At 38.2% G+C, this 24554-nt stretch overlaps 2 protein-coding genes across 3 annotated transcripts in view; both read left to right on the top strand.

Moving 5' to 3' along the window:
• slc38a3b (solute carrier family 38 member 3b) overlaps window positions 1-20851 on the top strand; it is a 30597-nt gene extending 9746 nt beyond the window's left edge. Inside the window, exons 2-17 of one of the 2 annotated variants that reach the window (XM_085457062.1) lie at window positions 558-723; window positions 1083-1103; window positions 1266-1347; window positions 1468-1583; window positions 4282-4355; window positions 4891-4983; window positions 6473-6554; window positions 12733-12815; window positions 14317-14375; window positions 14738-14911; window positions 15089-15168; window positions 15251-15351; window positions 15949-16073; window positions 16166-16310; window positions 17261-17364; window positions 17454-20851. In XM_085457062.1, coding sequence (XP_085313188.1) covers window positions 620-723; window positions 1083-1103; window positions 1266-1347; window positions 1468-1583; window positions 4282-4355; window positions 4891-4983; window positions 6473-6554; window positions 12733-12815; window positions 14317-14375; window positions 14738-14911; window positions 15089-15168; window positions 15251-15351; window positions 15949-16073; window positions 16166-16310; window positions 17261-17364; window positions 17454-17558 — 1548 coding nt within the window. In that variant the 5' untranslated portion in view covers window positions 558-619 and the 3' untranslated portion in view covers window positions 17559-20851. The remainder of the gene's footprint in view (window positions 1-557; window positions 724-1082; window positions 1104-1265; window positions 1348-1467; window positions 1584-4281; window positions 4356-4890; window positions 4984-6472; window positions 6555-12732; window positions 12816-14316; window positions 14376-14737; window positions 14912-15088; window positions 15169-15250; window positions 15352-15948; window positions 16074-16165; window positions 16311-17260; window positions 17365-17453) is intronic. The other variant, XM_085457064.1, reaches the window with a different exon arrangement.
• Window positions 20852-23442: 2591 nt separating this feature from the next.
• gnai2b (guanine nucleotide binding protein (G protein), alpha inhibiting activity polypeptide 2b) overlaps window positions 23443-24554 on the top strand; it is a 53171-nt gene continuing 52059 nt past the window's right edge. The window contains exon 1 of the mRNA XM_085457061.1: window positions 23443-24412. Within this exon, the coding sequence (XP_085313187.1) occupies window positions 24295-24412 (118 nt within the window). The 5' untranslated portion in view covers window positions 23443-24294. The remainder of the gene's footprint in view (window positions 24413-24554) is intronic.

Genomic DNA, 24554 nt, shown 5'->3' with positions numbered 1-24554 from the left:
AATGAGGTCAGATCCTGTTGTCAGGCATGTTGAACGTCACTCTGTTGACTCTGAGTCATTCCTGTGCTGTACAGATGTATTCTGGATAGAAAAATTTGATAACGTCATGAACACAACATTTTGTTCCAATTTCTAAAAAAGAAAATTAGGCAAAAACAAATGACTTGTTTGTGGCTTGTAAAGTTTAGCTTTCAGTGATGTGGCACAGACAAAGGCAGCCCCACAGCATATTTCTAGGCCCTCTCTGAAAAGAAGGATTGTATATAAGGGTTTCTTCAGGTCCACCCTTTTCAAGTTTAACAAACTTGCAGAGATGTATATAAGGATATTTTTCACATGGACTAATCAAAAGTCTATGAACTTTTAGAGAAAGCTTGTGTTTCCACAAGCATTAAAAAGTAGCTGATTGTCTACAACAGGCTGGCTGAAACCACATGTCTTGAGGGCCATTAAGCATGTTAAGTGTACATTGTCTTTATGAAATGGTTTATCCAAAACAAATAAGGCCTCTTGTCTGATATGTTATCTGACTCATGTTCTTTCCACCTCTGCCCTAGATATTCAAGTCACTCATAAGAACTGCTTTAATCGAACGCATACACCAAACAGAGCTTGAATTATGGAGCCTTCTCAATCAGAGATGAACATATTATCAAACGGGAAAAGTCATGACCTCGGCGATGATGTGGGTGTGCCATTGAAAACAATGCTAGATGAGGATCAGTGAGTATTCTTTCCTTATGAATGGCTGCCTTTGTTTAATACAGCTTGAAGCAAGTATTTTTTACGCTTTCCTTTTCGTCTTTCTCTAGTTATACTTGTGTGAAAGCCACAATCTCGTAAATCCAATTAACCAATATTCTTTTAAATTCAAATGTCACTGCTAAAGCTAAAAGCAGATGTTTGATTTGTTTTTGCTTACTGTTGCCACTATGATAATTCTCCATTAACATTGAAAATGATGAACAAGATAACAGATGTGGTGAACCACATAAAGTATAACTTCATAAATAATATTTGCTTTTTTAAATGCATGTTTACCTTGTTTTTGTGCTCGCCTCAACTGGTGGATCCTTATACAGAAATGGCACTCAAACAGTCAGGTATGTTTGCAGAGATTTACGTCAAGGGTTTTCAGCTACATATTTGCTCATTACGTCACCTTCAAAGCACATGATTTGCTAGAGTCTGCAGACGATGTTTGCTCACTTTCTCAGTGGTGGATGGAAATGCCATCAATTAACACCTGCAAATCTGGCCTCTAGATATGAAGAGCCTGATGATGGACTGGAGAACGAGGAATTTTTGCCCAACGAAGGCGGAAAGAAACCCATACGTTTCACAGATGTAAGTGAGAAACCCAACAATTATAGCTATATAACATAGGTAACAACGTTAGGTTTTATCTTAAATTGGCATTTAATGTATACTCTGTTTTTTATTTATTTATTTATATTGCATTTACAGTTTGAAGGAAAGACGTCTTTTGGCATGTCGGTCTTCAACTTGGGCAATGCTATTATGGGTAGTGGAATCCTGGGTTTAGCTTATGCCATGGCCAACACTGGGATACTCCTTTTTTGGTGAGTAAATGAGTTTTAAAACAAATATTGTCTTAAACATTCCTTTTGGAGGAGGATACTTGTTCACCTTTTATCATTAATTAGATTGATACAATCATTATTTCAAGCCTCGTACAATAGCTTTTACTGTATGGGGACAGTCTATTCTTGCACTGTCAAAAGAAAAGACTATATCTATCAGCATATAGAAAGTTCTGTAGCAGGTAGTTTCAGTGCCTCCCTTATGGATGGATCTACATATTTTACACTGGATGTCTTTTCTGGCACAATTCTCCCATTAATACTCCCAAATGGGAGCAGACTGGCTTGTGACCTCTTGAGGCTGGTTTTGTAACCCCTACTGGTCTCAACACAGGGATCTTTTGTATATTAAGGAAATGTGTTAACCAGTACACTATGGAGCTAGCATATGGAAAACTATTTTGAGACTAATTCTTAGAACTACGTTCTCATGGCAGTGCCAAGAAACCAGTGAAGACCTCAGGAAATATCTTCACCTAGGAAAGGAATTCTCACATGGATGTAGGGAATCACAGAGATCTTGGTATAAGGAGTCATCCTAAGCGATGCTGTCTGGCCCCACATTTATATTGAACAAACAAATGTATGACAGCTTCCCACCTGTCAGCAAAAAAAACAATTAGTCTTTTTCCAACAATTTTCTGACCTCAAGATTTGCTATTCTACTGATATGCAGTGATTAAAATGAAAGGAGGTAAACTAAGTTGTACTTCTCAAAGTAATCTGCCTTTTCAGTGCATTTATAAATAGTACTGATTTATTATATGTCTTAATGTCTTGCAACACATTATATGCCAAGATTGGTTCACTTTTATTTATTGCCTCTCTTAGGCCCCAAGCCTCCTTGCCACATAGGCCATAGAAAGGCCACAGCTCAGAATAACTGAACCGCCAGACCCCATAGAGGCATCCATACAGACAGCTGCTGTTAGACCATGACCCAGGTTTTCCTAGTCATATAGTTTATGTTTTTTTTTTTTGTTTGTTTTTTTTTCTCTTTTTTTTCTCTTTTTTCTCTTTTTTCTCTTTTTTTCTTTTCTTTCTCTTTTTTTTCTTTTCTTTTTTTCTTCTTTCTCTTTTTTCTTTTCTTTTTTTATAAAACCAAAGCATGCGACAGGCTACACTCACATACATTTAATGGAGTAGAGCATTTTTCAGTGTTGTGAGAGAGAAAAGGATGCAGGTAATGTGTGTTTTAATTGCACAATTACTTTAGATACATGCTTGCTATTTGTTTTTTACTGCTACATTGTCACTTCCCCAGCTACTCAGTTACATTATCATCTCCCCATTAGTTTTGCATTATTTTTTTTATGATCACAGTGGGTTGTTTTTTTTTTTTTTTGTATTTCTGCTGTGTTTTTTTCAACTTCAACTTTTCGTGCTTTTACAGCATTTTTCTATTTCCTGGTGTTGTTAAGTTGCATTGCGTTTGACCTTTCAGGGCCACCGTACAGTCTCCACTGACTGTAGTTTATGTTTAAGTAGCTGCAAAGAAGTGAGACTGGAGCAGAAAATGGCCTCAGCATCTGGTGAAAGCAGGAAGTCAGTTTAGTTTATACAGAGTAGCTCTTGTACTGAAGGAACCTATAGCCTTATGGAATCTTCCTATTAGTACTTGCATTAGAACTGTATAATGTATGATTAGCACAAATATAGTTAGAATGTAATATTACATCAAGCCAAATTTAACACATACAGAAGAAAAAAGGAATAAATAAGTACAGCAAAATAAGTATGTTTATAGATGTCTGTATTATAACCACATTAATGCTAGAACAGGTGTTTCAGCCACTGAAACATCTATCCAGACTGAAAAAATACTACTGAAAATACATGATACTGCAAGGTTTATAGATCTGGCTGGAATAAGTATTTTAAACAGTTGCAATTAAAGTTGATATAAACACTTCACATATAAAGGCTAATTTACATCATGAAAAGCTGACAGATGTAACACTGCCTGTGTAGCTGGATTTAAGAAATAAGTGCTTAATCCTTCGGGATTCTGAAAGTTCAAGTTTTTAAAACATGTTTATTGCCATCTTGTGCCAGTAGAGAACGTGACATCATGTGGTAGGTTTTTTTGCGGTCAATAGACTTACATTAGTTTATGTTAGCTAACAAAACTAATAACTCAGGAGAAAATAAGGACATCCATCCACCCAGTCGCTTCCGCCTATCCTTTTCAGGGTCGCGGGGGGTGCTGGAGCCTAAAATAAGAACAGTAAAATAAAATGAAATATAAAAAACATCAGTTTTTCACTTTTGTCCTGCCCTTGGCTATATCAATGAGTTTTATGTTAAAAGTGAGGTAATGCTGTCCAGCTGTCACTCTCTGTCTCTAAAGCAGTAAGTGGTTCTTCATTGTTTGGTTAGCTTCACTCAAACTGGAAAATCCACCTGTTAGCCATAATGCTTGGATTTGTAAAGCACTTTATGAATGAGATTAGTATGGAGAGCGGGTTTGAGACAGGTGACAGGTGGTTTACCGAAATAAAAAACCTGGAGTCAGAAACGGATTTTTTCTTGTGTGGTCATATGTACTGTGCGGCACAATCAGCTGATGCAGTCAGTGCTAATTTATGACCACAAAATATCATGAATCAAAAAACAAATTTCAGGATAATAGTGGTATAGAAAATAACGAGTGTGTGACTTTTGTTTTTTGTCACAGGTTTCTTCTGACTGCGGTAGCAGCTCTGTCATGCTACTCTATTCATCTGATGCTCAAATCCTCAGGCATTGTGGGTAAGCATTGTGTCATTTCTCAGTGTTTTGAAAAGAAATGGTACAATTACATGTTGTAAAGTTCTCACATCGAAAATCCCCTGGAGATTGCTATTGTGGTTGCCATTAGAAAAGGACAGCTTATAAAGTTAAAAAGATCAAAAACCGCTTAATGTCAAAGAGTGCTTGACTGAAAAAAAGGTTATGTGAAAAAAAACTTTATCAACAAATAAAGTATTCATAATTTAAATGTATTTTTAAAAGTCAATTTTGTATAGAAGGATTTGATTTTCAGTCATCACGACTTGTGTAATGCCCTGTCTCATTAAATAAAGACATTTTGTTTTGTTTTTTTATTCTGTAATTTGAGGTTTCGCTGAGTTAAAATTGTCTAGGCAAATTTTAAAACTAGAAAAAAAGTCATGTCAGCGTACTCTCTATTTATCTAAGTTGTGCAGTCATTTGTCAACCCCTCTGAAAGCGTCTCGTTGTGTTCCTTGGACAGAGATCATAGCAAATATAACTAAATTTGTGATTGTTTGTAATCTGCTTACAGGAATCCGAGCTTATGAACAGCTGGGGTACAGGGCCTTTGGCAATCTTGGAAAAATAGCTGCTGGCACAGCAATCACCCTGCAAAATATTGGAGGTGAGGAGACAGTGTAGGTTTGGAACATGTTCGCTCATGTGTTCTTCCACTGGCCTGAAGCTATAAACTGATTTCACTTCAATTCAATTCTGTTATATGCTTATTGCACCAAATCACTTCAAGGTGCCTTATACTGTACGGTAAAGACCCTATAACTATAGTCAAATAAGCCATTAGTATTACTTTGGCTTTTGGTCCTATTTATAAGTTTGGGATATGATAGAGTATTAACAATGAAGTAGCTGCTTATAAGTAGCTGTATTCCTTGTGATTTTGACATTAAAAAGATTTGCTCTTCTTACTGACCAGAGAGTTGTTGAGACAAACTAGGTCATACCTTCTTCCTTAAGCATGAACTACTCAACCCAGCTTCTTAAGAAAAAAGCCACAGTTTACCCTGTTGATTTCAGAATTGAAAATGGAGCTGCTTGATTACTAACAGACTCAAAAAGATAATGCTGCTTTCCTTTCTTCACTAACAATTAGCTTTGGTACTGATTGTAAGATTACATTTGATGATTACATTTAAAGCATTTCATGGCCTACAACAAAAAAACATTTCATCAAGTGAAACTGAAGCAGTCAGTCCTGTGAGTGTCATCGGGCAACAGTGGCGTTTCCTAAGACCAGAGTCAAGACATGAAAATTATCTGTGAAAGTCACCTTAGATTATCACAGTCATTGATGTTTTTTTGTTTTGTTTTTTTCACTCTTTCTTTAAACTTGACTTTAAAAATGTTCTCAAATGCATTTTTCAGCTCTATCTTGTACTTAATTATTTATTGTAGGAGAGCTTGATTATATGTTTTAGTGTGATGTGATTTAATGTGATTTTAATGTGCCTCGCAAAACTTCTTAAGCTCTAAATTAGTCCATAATTGAGATAAACCCATACTGATTTCATAACTAGTTTGCTGCTACTACGTGGTAAGATCTGGTACGATCTGTATCCAGATAACTGAAAAGGGGAAAATATGTTAATGCAAGCTGTAAACGCATAAGCATGTCACTGTGATCAGTCATACCACTCACTACCACTAACTTCACCTGCTTCTTCTAACCAAAACAGTTGCAGATATTACTCATAGGTATAACAATTGCACTGTAAAGAAGCTACATAGCATAATTGTCATCGGAAAACTGACCTTATTTTTCAACAAATACACATTTTTGCTTGAAAGGTAACAGAGTCTATCGTCCCAGCTCAGCTAAGTTATAATCTTAAACCTGTTTCAAAGCAATAAAGTTTTGGTGCCAACGATAAATACTGAAAGTAGTAAAAATTTGTAAAACATCCAATTTCCCAAAAGTACAAAGGACGCGACCACAGTGTCCACAGTAGTAGCGACGGCTGTGTCACCTATGTAAACATGATGTGGTAAGTGTACTTGTGTCATGGTTTTTCTGATGTCTGTTTGGTTAGCGTGTGTACTTGCACTGTGGTTTACTTCACCACATGTTACATTTCCCCTGTCTTGTCTTGTTACAGCTATGTCCAGCTACCTTTACATTGTTAAATCCGAGTTACCGCTGGTCATCCAAGCTTTCCTGAAGGTTGAGCCCAACAGCGAGTGAGTCTTGTCATTTATGTCCTTTTCAGTACATGAGCACATGAGTCTTGCCTGTTGTTGACCCAGAGCTGAGACACTGTGTGCAGGGTCATGGGGCCTGGCCCAGTTTGCAGCATTTACTGAGTCAGTTGGTTTGGGGGTGTAATGAGAATGGGAGCCTGGAATTGGCTGAACAACAGGAAGGACATGATTGGGCATCTGATACTAAAGCACACAACATCAATCCTCACTACTGTCAGCTTGTAGAGGCAAGCACTGTCCACGTCAGAGTTATGCCAGAGACACGGTCTGCATAAGGCCACGGAGGACTGAAGTAGATTCCAGCTGTCTGTTTAAATCTAAAAAAACCTTGTGCTCAAAATGGATTGCAGCTATAATACTTATGTGCTGCAGCCTAGACAGTCTGAGGGCAGATATTCAATAGCTCAAGATACTCAACAGAATACTTTATTCAGTTCAATTTAGTTTTATTTATATAATGCCAACTAGCAGGATTACACATGTCAGGGCATAATGTGCAGACCTTCTGAGTTAAATGGGCTTGACACAAGATTTTCATCTAAGCATGGGGCTTGTTCCAATTGTTGCTCGTTTGTGTATTTTAGTGGAATTTTCCTCTTGCTTGGATAGACTCCAGCCGCCCCATGACCTTGTATTCAATAAGCAGAAGGGAATGAATGATGCATGGACTCATAATTACATAATTGTTCAAGTCGTAGGTGCTTCAAATATTTAAAGTCATAAAAAAAGACCTTCGGTTGTAAGGGGTCTTGCAACACATAGTGTGGCAATCCAGAATCCTGACCTCAACATTATTAAGTCTTAAGATTAAGATTAAAACCAACTGAGACAACCTAAACCAGGGGTAGGCAACCTTTCTGATGGTGAGTGCCATCTAAAATTTCCTCAGAAGTCAGTGTGCCATATGATTGCATTAGCAATAAATTTAATAACACTCTATATTAACAGCTACACAATATATAGAACCACTTTATAGAATGATATTAGTTTGCAGATGTTGGCAGGTATCAGCGAATAGTTATCAGCTGTTTTGAAACAAAAACTTTTTATCCATAACAAGAACTCCATAACAGCAAATGAACTGTACAACAGAAAATGCAAATGCTATTTATGGTCTCCTCACAACAATGATAACAAAAATAAACTAAGCCAATATGGCATGTCTGTTAATACAGAGACACACATGTTAGTGTGATCTCTGGCCTCCCACTCAGAGACAGAGGTCTCCGAGTGTCCAGCATTCAGACGGCTACCCGAGGACACTCATGTGAGAGAAAATCTGTTCACACAGATATGTAGAGCCAAATACTGTCAATAAGGCCTCTGCAATGTTCTGAAGACAGTTAAACTTGTCAGGTAGTGATGTCCAGCAGGTGAAAATGCAAGCTCCATGAACACGCACAGCTGTGGATTCCAGCTGCTTTGATGTTGCATTAACTGGCATTAACTCAGCCAGCTAATGCGAGACAAATCTAGCTGCTCATTAAAGATTTCTGGTTTGATCAGAAAATAAAACATTGGTCCATACACCTGAAAGTCCCAAAAACGCATTGTGAATTCTGTCTCGAGTCTACGGATGCATTCGTGTATTTCCCTGGTGCTGATGCTGAGTGGAAAGCTCCTGAAGCTTTTGAAGTGTCGGAATGTGGAAAGGTAACAACGTCCCTCTCACCGATAGGCTAAGTTATTTTTAGCCAATTACAAGTTGAATCTGGTAGTTGGGGTTGTTAGCTAAGATACTATCATTAAGAAGTGGCACAACTAATGTATCTATGTGAGTTGATTTCCGATGTGCATCGTTGACGTGGCCATTTATTTTTTAATGCACCTTCTCAGATTAATTCACTGCGTGTCGTGCCCAGGGCTGGATTGGGACAAAAAAACAGGCATTTTGACTAGAGACCGGCCCACCAGGTATTAAAGCTATAAAGACTTTGAATGAAAGCAAACACTGTGGTGACAGTGATGTACAGTCTTGTTGGTATATGTATGATTTCTATACATTTTACATCAGATAAAAACTTTGGTTGTAAGCTTCAGATAATTATTTAATAGCAGCCTGACATTTTAAAAGAGAATAAGAAAGTATTTCTTTGTGCCCCCCTTTCCCTGTTAATGCCCAACCTGGCCCTCCTGCCAAAACTTTGCCAGATCCGCCCCTGCACAGTTACCAGCTGTCAGCTACATAAAAAAAAGAATCCTGGTGTTATTTGTCTCTCAGAAACAGTTCATAACTTCCCTTCAACTCATTCATGTCACCTAAAAGTTAAACCTGTTTCTCCATCACAGCTCTGATGATTCAGTAAGGACATCTCCTGGTTTCATCTTCATGTTTCCCTCTCATCACATAACCAAACCATATCATGACCAGCAGGTTTACAGCTGTGGCTCCAGCAAACATCAGCTGATACTAGAAATTAATATTAAATAAATTCTAACAACAGCTGATCAAGCTTAAACGTGCTGCTGTTGTTTAGCGCGACATCCGCTGGTTTCCTCTTTCTGGCGCAAAGTGGGAGATAAACAAACAAGAGAGAAAAGCCGATCAGCTGATCATTGACCAGTTTCATGATTAAAATAGCAACAGGAGAGGGAGGGGGAGAGAATGAGAGAAGAAGAGGCAACTCCAGCTTTGTGTCTTTTTCCATCCTAGCTGAAGTCCAGGACAAACTGCGTCCCTTCTCAGCTCAACACCAAACGCGTAATATTTTCTCTGAATACGGGACGATTCCGTCTTTTTACGGGAAGGTTGGCAACTCTACTAACTAACCTTATGAATAAAATAAAGTTCAACATCAGTAACATCATAGCACCCACCCAGCTGTATAGAAACTCCGTCATGCTAGCTAGTACGGAGTACGGGTTATTGTAACTGACTGTAAAAAGTCAGCACAACGAAAATAAACGAAACTTGGTTTATATCTGACCCAGATAGACTGCAGGTCATAACTTCTTAGCTGAAGTTCAGTTCACCTGACACTCGGACCGGCGGCTGCCTCGGGTCTCTCCTCCTGCCTCCCCTTCCCTCATCCACCTGCTGGCCTCCACCACTTGTTAATTTTACTGAATCTGTGGAAGCTCCGCCATAGCCACCTCCAAACAACTGAGTTATTTTTACACACCGGCCAGCATCTGGCCAATCCACCACCTTTCATTGTTTATACCGTTACAAAAAAAAAAGATAATCGGGCCACCGAGCAAATGCCTAGTACGCCCGATGGCCAGTCCAGCTATGGCCGTGCCATCAGTTAACCCTTAGGGTTGCTGACCCCTGACCTAAACCCACATGACAACAGCAGTTCTCTCGTAGTTCTCAACCTACTTGCCACCTACGTTAAACGCTAATAGCCAAATGAAATAGATGTATTGAGCTCTGTAACTGCTCTACATGTCTTGCACACACACACACACACACACACACATAAATGACAGCAGCAGGTGGTGTAAAATGGGGTGCCAAATTCTGAGGCTGAGGATAGGTCAGCTCAGGGCCAGCCCTTTAGCAACGGAGGCACACTGTGTTCATGTCCACTCGATGAACCTTGTTGTCCAAATTCATGGCGTCACAGCAACTAAGAGGAATGAGGGGTGTGTAGTGGGTCTGCAGTTTTATTTATGACTAGTGGCTCTTGAATTAGAAAGCTATCGTGTGGTGGAGAGACAGCCAAGTGCCTTTCACTCTGCCTGAGTTTAAGTAGTTTGTGCCAGTGCTAAAGTAGATCTGAATTGGTTGGTGTTGTTTTATGTAGGGTATGGGAAAGTTTTTTTTTGGCAAAATATAAAGGGTCCAGTGATGTCCATCATGTTCAAATGCAGAGAGGCTGAGACATTTGGAAACAGTAGCTACTTTGTTGATTTTTTCTGTCTGCCATTCGGTTCTATAAAAAAATCTGTTAATCCAACCTAGGGTTGTCACTCTATGAGAACAGTGAAAGTTAAATCAAAAACTAATTTTGAGGGAGAGAAAACCAAAACTGTTTGTATTGTCACTATTGTCACTGCTAATGCAACTTTGGAAGCTAAATGTTAAAATACTGCTAGTCAGACTAACACAGTCTACTTCCAAAGACTTCATTTGACTGAACTTGGATTTGAACTCTAGACTTGACTGGACAGAACTTGTCCCAAGTGCAAGTGCACCTGCATGTGAAAGCTGCTCTCATTTGACCTACCGCCTAAAAGGCCAAAGAAGACATGACCTATGATTTGTGCAACTTCCCCTGCTTTTAAGTGACTCGCCCAAATTCGCATGCACACATGCATACACAAATAAACACTGGTAGTGTCATAGATCACACTGTGTTCCAGCATGTAGGACTGTGGCAGACAGCCGATCCTACTCATTGTGTTTCTTGCAGGGTTAAGAATAACAGGCTTAGCAGTGAGAAACAGGCTTTAGGGGACAAAGACTTTCCTATGCACAGGATTTAAGAGACAGTTGACTTTAAACTGCATGTTTGTGTGGTACCATTTGGCTCTACAGCTCCTGATGTTTTAAGTTTAGACAGGTAAAATGACTATAAACATGCTGTTTCACCACATTCATTTATTTATATTCACTTAGCAGATGCCAGGTAGATAAAGCGCTAAAGTTCACAGAATAACTCGCTGTATGGATACGGTAAGTATAAAAAAGGCACTGTAAAGTGCTTAGATAGATTAGTCCCACTGGAAAAAAGTCATATAGATGCCACTGCATTCCATTTAGTATAACTGATGATTTGAGTAGTGATTAAAGACAAATAAATGTTTTTAAAACTTAAATATATTATGTCCATCCTTTATTATACAGCTGGATCACAGTGTCAAATCGATAAAAGCTATATCATAAAAGAAGTCAGACTCTCTGCAGCATCTCTAACTGCACCCTAACACCTGACAACTGAGTGTCAGCATTTATACAGAAGTTATTAGACCACCTGTCATAAAACAATAAAACACAAATATTTCAGTAATCTGTGCAAAACGTATTTAAAACTCAAATTTAGAGCTGTTCTTTGGGCAAATAACAAAAGGAAATAATGTTTTTATACCCAAATTTGAGCAGGCGCAGTTGATTGGTAGGTAAATAACTGTATTTCGGTATCTTGATAAAATATAAGAATGTCTTTTACTATTTTTTCTGCTTTTTCTGAAAAATAGTAAATTTGAAAAATTGATGATAACAACAGTAAAAATTTTTTATAATTAAACTTAAAAAAAAAACAACCCATAAATAATGATTTTGATAATTACTAGTACTGTTATTTAGTCAATTGGAGAATAAACCTTTGCAGGTTTGCACCCTCTGAACCTGCACAGGATGTGTCAACAACAACAACAGGTTATGACACAGGTTACAGTGTAGGTTATGGCGTGGGTTACAAGATAGTTTACAGTGTAGGTTATGGCGTGGGTTACAAGATAGTTTACAGTGTAGGTTATGGCGTGGGTTACAAGATAGTTTACAGTGCAGGGTTTGCAGATATGACAGATACCACGGTGTAGATTTAACACAGAAGTACGAAGCCACTGTAACACTAACATTTGTCTACATGTCCTTAGAATAAACATATACATGTAATCTCAGCTATTGAGGTTGCACAACAGAGATATTTCTTTTTGAATGAATTTCACAAGATATTTGTTCAGAGTGAGGACATGTCTGATGATGACAAACTAGCAGAGCTGTAGAAGGAGACTGTAAATGTGAACACTAATACTTGTCTGATGTCTTTTTTTCTGTTTGAAAGAGAGGATAAAGTGTCTGACAGGGACTTTAAGCTTATACTGGTAACATTTGCTGACTTCTTCAGTCCTAAGATGTTTAGGCACCATAGTGTTTTGCTTTACTGCAACTGTGACCTGTCATATAAATAATCTGAGTTATGCAACACACTATTCTAGTACTTCTGTCGAGAGTAACATAAGCAGACACATTTTTTCCACAATCTTGCGGCCAAGGGTGTTCCCAACAGGTTACTGTTGGCCTGACAAAATGGGGTACATCAGCCATTTGGACCAACAGATTTTTAACAGCCTTGTGTCACAGATTTAGCCGCACTGACATTTTTAAAAGTACAAAAACAGCACTAACTCTATGCTACATGTACAGAATGAAGAAATATGTTACCACCACACACTCTTACCAAAATAAACTAGATTTTTCTCCAAACAGTCTGTGGTACTTGAACGGAAACTACCTGGTCATCATGGTCTCTGCCAGTATCATCCTGCCCCTTGCTTTAATGAAACAGCTTGGTGAGTATAATGTAAATATATCTTTGTTATGGGAGTACTGTTTTCCACTTCCATTTACCAAAGAAAGCTTTTAGTGTGTTGGAACATGCTATAATAATACCTTTTTACAGATATTAGAAAACTGTCACAGCTACAAATTGCTCCACAGTTTGAATAAAAGCCATATATTAAAGATAAATATGCACGTTCGAATGTACAGACACATAAACAGGCACACAATCGAACATATGGTCAGAAGCTCATTCAGACATATAAGCAAATAGTTGTAAACTATGGCCAAAAATAAAGGGATGAGGATTAAGGGAAAGCTAACCTATAAAAATGAGTTTTCAGCAGTCATTCAAAACCGTTATCAGAATCAGCTAACATGTGATCTAATGCATACATCAGACAGTGATGATGTTTTTTCTCCCTACAGTTGCCCTGCTGTTAAAAAAGAAAACAAAAACAAAAACATCCTCTTTTGAATCAGACCACTAAGGCAACTTTAACCTTATTGCTGACACAATATTAAAGCGAGTGGGCAATTGCATATAGATGAATGTATAGGTGTTTTCTGTACACACAGTGACCAGAGATAAAAGATAAGCTTGAAGCAGATAAAAAAGCCAAATTCACTGATCTGTGAGTCTAGCCAGACTTCCAGGACCATGTACACATCATCAGCGGGCTTAACTTTCCAATATAAATAATAGATTATTTGAATTCCCTAAGAGTAAAAAAAAAAAAGTAATAATATAATATGTAATATACTAATAATCAATAGCTAGTGAAATAATATAAAATATTTATGTTGTCTTCACTTAAATTTACAGTTTGACTTACATTTTTTTTTTTTTTAACTTAATTAAATGTTTTTTCTGTTTAAAATGGATCTCCATGGCAGCTGGGCAAGGTTCCTGCATAACAAGTATTATGTGTTTACAGTCTGTATTAACAGTTAATGTCCTTTTATTCAGCTACTCGTTGTAACATAGCTTCTTTAAAGTAGTTTTGCTCCTTTTCATTATACTCCAGAGTAGTGGGTTTGAGTTTTGGGTTGTTTTCATGCAGTGCATTTATCTAACTCGTGCATTTGCCAGTTTGTGTTCAAGAAATATTTTCTATACTTAGAAGTTATCAGTTAAGATTATTTGAAATTAATCCAACTTATCTAATAATTTTTGAAGGCAAAGGTATGTACATTGCAGTCAAGCAATTAGTGCGTTCTTGTCCTACCCCTCACAGCGAAAACAGCGGGCTGTTCAGTTAAAAATAATTTCTCCTGACATAATCGCACTCTCAATTCCGGCATATTCTGCTCGTTAATACACAGTATAAACATGCCGTCTTTGCCCTCACAGTGCTGTGAGGTCACTCTGTACATTTTCAGGATGTTATTGCAGTAGCTTCATTTATGACAAGGAGCATCTAAAGCTAATGCAGTTAATAGTGGTTCCAAACAGCACATGAATTCAGTCTGAGGAGCAGTTATGAATTTTCTCGTTCTCTTTATTTTCAGGTTACCTTGGCTACGCCAGCGGGTTTTCTCTCAGCTGCATGGTGTTCTTTCTCACTGCAGTAAGTTGGTCCAACACACACAGTGGCACATCATCACAGTCACTGCGCACACAGAGCCTCTTTTGCTCTGGCATGCCTTCCTGGCGTACACTTTATGTTGCTAACTTTCCCATCCTTGTCTCTATTTTTGGTGGAATGTGTCAGTGTTTGATAAGGCTAATATAAGAGCTACTATACAGACATCAGAGGTTCAAAGTTAAATCTGTCTACTTAGAGGCTGAGTGGCCCTAATCTAGATTGAAATGGTTTTTCTAAGTAGTTGTTGATAACTGGAGGATGTTTTTTTAATGACTGACATATCACCTTATCCTTATTTTTCATGATATTCCTGTTTGTTCTTCCACATGTTGCCACATTTGCAGGTCATCTTCAAGAAGTTTCAGATTCCCTGCCCCTTTGAGGAGTTCTCAGTGAATGGTACCGCTTCCCACCTCAGCTTGAACGATTCAGTCCATATCCATGAGTACAACAACGGTGTGGTTCACGAGGATGATGACTCCCACTGCACCCCACGCATGTTCACCATCAACCCACAGGTAGGCGGCTGAGATGAAGAACCGTTTGTATCTGTGGATCTGTATCGCTTTTGAATATTGAAAGCCAGAGATGCTGAGATGCTGTAAATGTATTTGCTAGTTTCCACACATGTATGCGGGGAAGCTCAACTGCACTGCTAATAATAGACAGTCATGTGTTTATGTGTCTCTTAACAGACAGCATACACCATCCCGATTTTGGCTTTCGCTTTTGTTTGCCACCCTGAGGTCCTGCCCATCTACACTGAGCTACGCAAGTGAGTCGCCCATCTGTAACCTGCAATGTTTGATAACATCTCAGTGCAAAATGTGGCATTAATGTCCACTCTTTGATTTTAGCCCATCAAAGAAGAAGATGCAGAAGGTGTCCAACATTTCCATCTTAATCATGTACACCATGTACTTTCTGGCAGCTCTCTTTGGCTACCTGACTTTTTATGGTGAGGGCAATTTTCCCTGACATTTCTTTTACGATTGGTGTTTCAGTACCAGCGGACGAATACAAATGGCTGTGTTCATATCAAGTGGACAGAACAGTGATAGATATTTGTTATTATTAAGTAAGACAAAAGGAATCTAGTTTGGGCTGGAAAATATTTGACTAGGGAGATTAGTTTTTTTTAGAGGGGCAACTCAGATACAGTGTTAAAATGTTCATTATACTTTACAAATCTTGCAAAAAATAAAAATAAAAATCATTTTCCTCGCAAAGGAATAGCTTTTCCTTGTTGTTAATTGTTAGTTATTGTGTATTAGCTATTAAGTGCCATCATCCAGACGATCTAATGTGGTTTCTATAAAAGCGTAGTAACCTTTTTCATGGAAAAATTGAGTCTCTGTAGACAGATTTTCTAATCAGGGGTTTTGTTTTGTTTTGTTTTGTTTAATGATTCCATCCTTTACAGAATTTGCCTCTACTGTGTTACATGGAACCCAAGCGCCCTCTTGTGGAGATTGTTTGTCATGGTATGCTGTCCACAGTTGCTGAGTAATGAGCTCATGCGCAGCTAAACTAGTTTATGTTGATATTTCTGTAGGCAATGTGGAGACTGAACTACTGCACACATACAGCCGGATTGATCCTTACGACACTTTGATCCTGTGTGTGCGAGTGGCTGTCCTTACTGCTGTAACACTGACAGTCCCCATTGTGCTATTCCCAGTAAGTGATGCATTTTATTTCAGTCTTCATTCAATAATTAAATTAATATTGTAACATTATAGTGTTTCTAATGTGATTTTTTTTGCCCACAGGTGCGTAGAGCCATCCAGCATATGATATTTCCCACCAAATCTTTCAGCTGGTTACGTCATATTGCCATCGCTCTCATTCTTCTCACCTTTATTAACATGTTGGTGATATTTGCTCCTAACATTCTGGGAATCTTCGGCATTATTGGTGTGTATAATACTGAATGTAAAGTTGGAATAATATCAAAACAGTAATGCTTTTCTTATGCTCTGGAGTCTGAGACTCAAGAAGAGGGGGTATAATGCTTAAATCTCCAAGAGGCAGTAAGGGAACTGATAGGTTGGATTTATGGGTAACTTCAGTTGCCATTTGTATACACACACAAACAAATATTAAATGTCAAAAACGTGACCAGTGTCATGGACACACTGACAGCTTAAGTCAATATTTTTGTTCCACTTTGTTTTCAGACTGAGGTCATGTTTCATAGGTTACAGGTAAAAGTATAAAACATTAACCTTAGGGACTACCGGGTACTTCCTCAAAGCAAGGGTTCACGTACAGAGTTTACCTGTTTTTGAATCTATGCACGGAAGCAGAAAAAATAGAGGATATAATAAATAGAGCTGTTTTCAGATTTTGCTTTTTTGTGTGCTAGCGTGTAAAACAGAGGGGATTAGGAGAATGGGATTAGGATTAGGCACATGTATATGTTGTATAAATAATCAAAAAGTCTGAATAAAAGTATAAATTACAAATCAAGTTTACAGAAGGGCAGCAGTGACACGGTGGTTAGCACTGTGGCCTCACAGGAAGAAGGCCCTGAGTTTGACTCCACTGTCTGCCCGGGACCTTTCTGTGTGGAGTTTACATGTTCTGCCTGTGTTTGTGTGGGTTATCTCCGGGTACTCCGGCTTCCACTCACAGTCCAAAGATATGCACTTAGTGCGGTTAGATTAATTGGTGATTCTAAATTGGGTGTCTATCTCTCTGTGTTAGCCCTGTGTCAGATTAGTGACTTGTACCCCCCTGGAGGAGAACGAATGGATCGAGAATTTAGAAAACAGAAAACAAACATCAACAAATAATAATGAGTCCCGTGTATTTTTTTCTTATCAAAGTTTTATTACAGCATTGCATGCTTTTTTATTTTTCAGGCGCCACATCAGCTCCTTGCCTTATTTTCATCTTCCCTGCTGTCTTCTACATCCGCATTGTTCCCAAGGAAGATGAACCCATGAACTCTCTTCCTAAGATAATGGTGAGGCAATGAAAATATTTGCCATGCATGTTACATCATTTTACAACTTCTTGATAGTTAAGTCCAAAATGTTTTCCCATCATTCTTAGGCTGCCTGCTTTGCCGCTTTGGGTTTCTCCTTCATGGTAATGAGTCTGAGCTTCATTATTATCGACTGGACAACAGGGGAAGGCCTCGCTGTTGGAGGACACTAAGTGCTGCTTCATTGTGTGTAGTCTTAGGGAAGGAGTACATACTGTAAAACGGTCAATGGTTAGAAAATACTGTCAAGTAAGCAGGAACACACTACAGGGCTGCTAAGAACAGCTTCCGGATTTCTAAATGTGTAAAACACCCAGTATAGTATGTGGGTAGAAAGGAATCACTCTTGGAAATCAATGTCACTTTCTGACTGTAATTTAACATGTATCTGTACAAAATCCATTCATTTCAATATTTTATTATTTAAGTTAACAGAGTGTAAAATTTTATTTGAATAATTACGAATGAACAGGGTTGTTGTTCTGTTTTGTTTTTTGTTACCCTGTGTTAGTGCGATAACATCCAAGGATGCAGGGATGATAGTGAAATTGTCTTTCCCTGTTGTTTTCCCTTTACTCACACACACAAACAGCTGCAGCTGGTACTGTACAGAGAAAGACAGTATGATTGACAGTATGAAAGGAAACAAATTAAGATAAAGTATAAACAAGAGACAGTAAAATAACATATTTTTTATGTAATATTAGTTATTTTCCATTAAATGCACAGAAGAAAACAGATTATTTCAACCTGCACCAGCAGCGATCTGAACTGTTCATTCTCATCATTATTATGTAATATTATATAGTGAGGTGTTTTAAAGCCTTAGAGCATGGCTGACATTTAATTATGTGTATGTATTGTTTGCTTCATATGCATAAATCAACAAATTTTATTCAAAAACCTGGGTGCCTTTTAGCATTTAACAAAAAGCACACAAAGATACGATGAAAGCAAGAGTTTATATTTATTTAGCTAACTACCAGAAACATGTTTTTAATTTCAAATGAAATATATTTAATTCTACTTTATACAATGAAACCAATAATCATGATACAGAGATAATTCACACAAATAATATTTCACTTGTTTGTTAAAATGTAAAGTGTTTGATAAAGAAATGCCTTTTTAATGCTTTTGTAGTGCATATAAGCCAACTGTGACCCTTAATATAAAGAGTTCAAGTTTACTTTAACACTTTGTAGAAGTTTATTTACCTTATTTTATTCCTTCTTCGAGGGTTTCAGAAATAATTTCTTTACTCTACCACATCACTACAATTTACAAGTTGGATGATGACTGGGTTTAAAAAAAATAAATCTAAACAAGTGCCACGCTTTTCATGGATAAAAAAGAACACCTACATGAATGTTTAAAGCCCAGTAATGAGCATGTTATGTCCAGTTTCCAGTCTTTTTGCTCAGCTAAGATAACAGCTAGGTAGCTCTACTTTTATATTTATCGTAAGACGTAAAACTGGTGATGATCTCGTTTAATTTTAAGCAGCATCAAAGAGAATGTTCATCTTCCCAAACTGTCCCAACTAGTCGCTCACTTTTAATCACCCGTGGTTAAAATTTAAAGGATGTATTTGCCCAGATTCCAAATGCATAAATAAAGGCCATGTAAATAGTTTGGTTGTACCCAGGGTTTAATAGGAATTTTATAAACAAATGTATAGACACGATGTATATATCTAAAAAAAAATAAGCAAATAAAACCAAAACGTCATCCATTGCTAGATGCCACTAGGTAAAAATGAAGAAAATGTAGTTTCTAGTTGTAATTCAGTTTGGACCTCTGACCTCTGAGTTGTTGGGTTTTTTTGTTGTTGTTGTTGTTGTTGTTGTTGTTTGGCTCTGCCTGCTGGAAATCTGTAAAATTAAAATGAGTTAATTTGATAGATCGATGTGATGATGATGCTTTTGTTATTCTGTCGCATTATCATTGCTTCACTAGTTGATAGTAATTTGCTTGGTCTTGTTGGCCATAAACATGAAGTTAATCTTTTTGCATGATGTCAAGTCTGTTCTGTATTTGGTGTAGTGAGCAGAGATTTGCCCTCCAGCACTGTCACATAGAGATGTTAAGTAATAACTGTGCATTTGGCATCTTATAGTGAAGCGTACTGAAGTCCCAATCAGTTTTGTGTTACGTGTTAAAAAGTCGTTCTTAAAAAAAAAACCCTCAGACTATTACGATTACTGTCATTACGCTCAGAGAGAGAAGACTTTTTTTTTAGTTTAATTCATGTGTGTTGAGGAATACCTCCCAAGTTTTGGCTTAAAGTGATCTCAACACCCATAACGGGTATGACTAACTACATAGGAGTATGCTTTCACAGACTACAGGGGCTTTACATTATGTAATATATATGAATATAAACCATAAATTCACAGCTTTTAAACCAATGGAAAATTTTCTCATGGTCAAAAGTGAGAAAAGCTTATGACAAATACTTCTACCCAAAGATGGTTTTATATTGTGTAACAACTCCCAGACTTTAGAAAAGTCAAGGACAAATTCTCAGTTTATTTATATATAACTCTATTTTCTGTTTTTTGTAGCAGTTTTGACTCCAGGTTAAGTTGGGTTTTTTTTTTTCAGACTAATCATGAGCAGAAGAAATATCCAGTATCCTTTTCAGTATTGCTTTGTCACATTTACTTGCTGTGCTCCTTGTAGTGTTATTGGAGGTTTAGTCTCATCAAGTTCAGTAACCAAAGTTACTAAAGGGATCTTGGGGTTACTTTAAGGGATCTTGCCAAAATAACAACTGACTACCTACTGCTTTAAAATGCTATAGCTTTTAAACATGTGCCACCACATGATATCAAATGTTAATCCATCATGTATGTAAGAAAATCTATGTGATACGTTACTAGAGCTGTAGTTCAAGAAGTTAATTATAACGTCGCTACAAGTAGATAACAATGCCTCTGGACTTTGGTGACTTTATATAAATAATGTATATAAATGTATGCCTTTTATATTTGTGTTGCATATTTACAGTAGCTTGTAAAGTGTAAATAGCTGAACAATTTTAGTTTGCCAATAAAATAATTGTAGATGTTTTTAGATTGTCTTTCTTGGCCTCATTTACCCCTTGACTCAAACAAATTGTTATTTGGACAGTGTGTGTTTCTGTTTTTTTTTTTCTTTTACTATGTACTGCTCTTAATTTGTAGGCAATTTTAGTATTTGATAGATATTAATACAATAATATGTGCAAGCCTTGAGTCATTCTTCATTTCTTTTTTATATTGCTAGGAAAATGCATTCTCTGTCAAGATGATCCCGCACTACTTAAGTAATGTTAAAATCTGGGCTTTTGGTGATTGGTGGCATCTATGACTGTTAGTGCCTCATCGTGTGTTTTGCTATCTTGGTCTGTTTGTATTGCACTGGCAATATGCTTCAGATCGCTGTCATGCTGAAAAATAAATGAGATCCTTTCCAGATGGTACTGCGTGGTGGATCGAAATCTGTTGGACTTTTTTGAATGCATAATTCCATCCCCAACATTACTAGCTGACATGCAGCTCCGACCATGACAGAATCTCCACTGTGTTTCCCGGATGACTGTGAACACTCACTGTTGGACCTCTCTCTTGAACTCATCTGCACATACTGACAACAATTTGAACCAACATTTTCAAATTTTCAATTTTCACTCTGTAAGACCTGTTGCCGCTGATTTTTAGTCCAGTTGTTCAGTAATTTGTCATGCATCAGCCTTTTCTCCTTGTTGTCTTTGTTTAAGAATGGATTCTTGACGGCCAACCTTCTACTGAGACCATTGCTGACCAGTCCCAAAAGGTTGATTCTGTTCATCTGGATGTAGTGTTTTTAAGTGGGAGAAACATTTTGTCACTCATCCAAGTGACGTGTCTGCAGAAGTAAGTACTGGAAATGCTGCGTCCAGATGAACAGAATCAGCCTTTTGGGTTTTCCTTACCTGGATGATTGAGCATGCATCAAAATATTTCTGATGAGGTTTCAGTGAACACTAACTAGATCAACTACAGGGCCAGATGCATCTCTCAGGTCCTGGGTCAGGTCTTTGCTAGATTTTTTTCCCCTATTTCTTAAGGACATTACATTTAAATACTGTTCATTTGCTGTACATAGTTGGAAGCAAAACATAAATACATAAAAAATACTTTTGCATTTGACTGTAGATCTTACCAATATTGGAATCCCGGAACCTCTGTTTTTTAAAGGTGTTCAGGCTGTTTTAAAGACAAGCTTATCATTTTAACTGCTCAGTTTTCCTATGAAACTGTTTGTCATCATGAGCCGCCGCTGCTGACCTCATTATGTCAACATACTGCTGGTTTTTACTGTAACACATTAAGAATTTTATTTAGACCGGCACAGGTCTGTGTATTTCTGAATGCTCAAGCTAACGTTACATTTAAGTACTATAGAAATGAACTCAACAGAATATCATCTATATTGACTCAGACTAAAGACATTACAGCAGTAGCAAGGGCCCTGCAGTTAAATGGTACATTAGAACCCAGCAATAAAATGTTTGATTTATTTTTTTTACAAGAGAACAAAAGCCAAGACTGGTAAAATGGCTGTAATAAGCCTACTGTGAGCTGGTATAGTTCAAGATTATTTATTATTTTTAAATGCCCCATTCCTTTATTGTGCTGTGAAAATATTGTTAAAATAAAGAACGTGTCTCTCATGTCAAATAAATATAAGTAGCCATGTTTTTTCACTCTTAGAAGATTAGAATAATTCAAATTATAGCAGTGGAAGTGATTATTTTATCTTAAATTGTATTTGACTTTATATTGGAACTGTCTGTTTTAACATTGAGTGTCTGACAAGGTAATCAGCAACACAGAGGCACCACAAGGGACTGTCCTCTCCCCCTTCCTCTTCACCGTCTACACCACAGACCTAGGCCACTGCACAGAGACCTGCCATCTTCAGAAGTTTTCTGAAGATTGCGGTGGTTGGATGCATCAGCAGGGATGATGAGACAGAGTACAGGGCTGTGGTCGACTCCTTTGTCACATGACGTGAGCAGAATAATCTGCAGCTCACCGTGGCAAAGACCAAGGAATTGATTGTGGACTTCAGGAAGACCAGGAAACACTTGGCCCCTGTTTAATCCAGGGGGTCAATGTTGACATTGTGGAGGACTATAAATACCTCGGAGTATACATAGACAATAAACTGGACTGGGCTAAAAACACCACAGCACTTTACAGGAAGGGCCAGAGTCGTCTCTATTTTTTGAGGCGGATGAGGTCCTTCAACATCAGTCGGACAATGTTCAGGATTTTCTACGAGTCTGTGGTGGCCAGTGCAATCCTCTACGCTGTTGCATGCTGGGGGAGCAGATTGAGGGTTTCTGATGCCTACAGACTCAATAAACTGATCTGCAAGGCCAGCAATGTTGTGGGGATGGAGCTGGACTCTCTTAAGGTGGTGTCGGAGAGGCGAATGTTGTACAAGATAAAGACTATGTTGGATAATTCCTCCCACCCACTCCATGGCATGCTGGCTAGCCACAGGAGCACGTTCAGACTATGGCCATCTTTCTGTACAACTCCTCCACCTAACACACTGTATACACTGTGATAGCTACACCCTTTTTGCACATGCTCTTCTTTCTTATTCAGATATTTATTAGTAAGTGACTTATATGTATGTATATATATATATATTGTATATATTGTACTGGAGCACTGTAACCCACACAATCTCCCCTGGGGATCAATAATGTTTTCTGATTATGATTCAGATTTTTAATGTAATTGGTTATTTCAGTGGTAATATAATTTGATTCTATATTTTGATATAATTTGATTCTTTATGTTTTGTTTTGGAAAACAGCTTGTGTCCAACCTCAGGCAGTGCACCATACACATAATCTGTAATTTCTATATAAAGTTTATTCGCTGCAATGCCTTTAAGTCTTTAACGAGTAGATAAACTCTATAACTGTGTACGTCCATTGGATGACGCTGCACGTCAGCTATTCTAGCGGTCTCATTTGGTGCCAAGGTATTTCATAAACATGTGACGACAAGACTCATTAGCCATTTTAACAGCACTCTGTGCATCCTTGACCAGAGAGGTGCCCCTGCGTATCGCAGTTGGTCAGTGAGAAGAGGGCGGACTGCTGGCCTTCATTTCATTTGTCATGCTAGAGTCTGCATCCGCGGGAAATGCAGAGGAATGAGGCTGGCACAGCGCCCACTGCGGTCTGCACATCACACTCCTAAAATCACGCCTCGCTGGTTTGCACATTAATTGGTTTCGCTCACACGAGCTACAGCGGAGAGCTCACCTGATTTAACAGGGCTATCGCGACAAGTTGCTCGAGTGACGTCGCTGCGACTGGTTGACAACTTACAGTTGTCACACGATGATCAGGTTTTTCGCGCGAGCCTAAATACGCACAGAAAGAGACTGCAGCACTGTCGCCACCACCGAGGGACGCGCTGCTTACCAGGCCAGGACTAAGTGAGCCAGTCTACCGTGGAGCAGAGAGCACGGACATTTCAGTCTGTGGATGGATGCAAGACATCGGGATTTGATAGATTCGACATGGACCACATACAAATCTGAGGTTTAGTGTAACAAACACAAACCCAATAACAACAAAACAAAACAGCAAATGTTCTGAATTCATTTGCCTCCCTTTTGAGCTTCTTGTAGACCAGAAGAGCGGGACCACAGACTTCTTGCAGGTGGATAAGCTGACTTTGTTTGCAAGTGAAAGAGGCTGTTTTTTTTATAGAAGGCAGTACTGGAAGCAAAAGCTGTTCCATTGTTATTCCTGGCATCGGCCGACGCACTAAAACCATCAGCTCTCTGAGATTCTTATTGTTTTTTTCTTTTTTTGCGCAAGCGGTCGGTGCGCCCCTGCGTTTGGATCCAATGGGTTGTACGGTGAGCGCCGAGGATAAAGCTGCTGCGGAGAGGTCAAAGATGATTGACAAAAACCTCCGAGAGGACGGGGAGAAGGCAGCCAGAGAAGTGAAATTGCTTTTATTAGGTAGGTAGGTTACATCTGGAGTTGACTCCTCAGGAAACTGAAAGGAGTGTTTCTTACTCCAGAAATGATCGTGTCACGTTGCCTGTACATAATACTCCGAAAACTCATAAAACCATAAATATTACAAACTACCACAAAGGCA

The sequence above is a fragment of the Copadichromis virginalis genome, linkage group LG5 (assembly GCF_057382275.1).
Source record: "Copadichromis virginalis isolate Kocher_CV1m ecotype Utaka linkage group LG5, C_Virginalis_male_GT1.1, whole genome shotgun sequence".
NCBI classification, from domain to species: domain Eukaryota; kingdom Metazoa; phylum Chordata; class Actinopteri; order Cichliformes; family Cichlidae; genus Copadichromis; species Copadichromis virginalis.
This window is presented reverse-complemented; position numbering and strand designations above follow the sequence as displayed.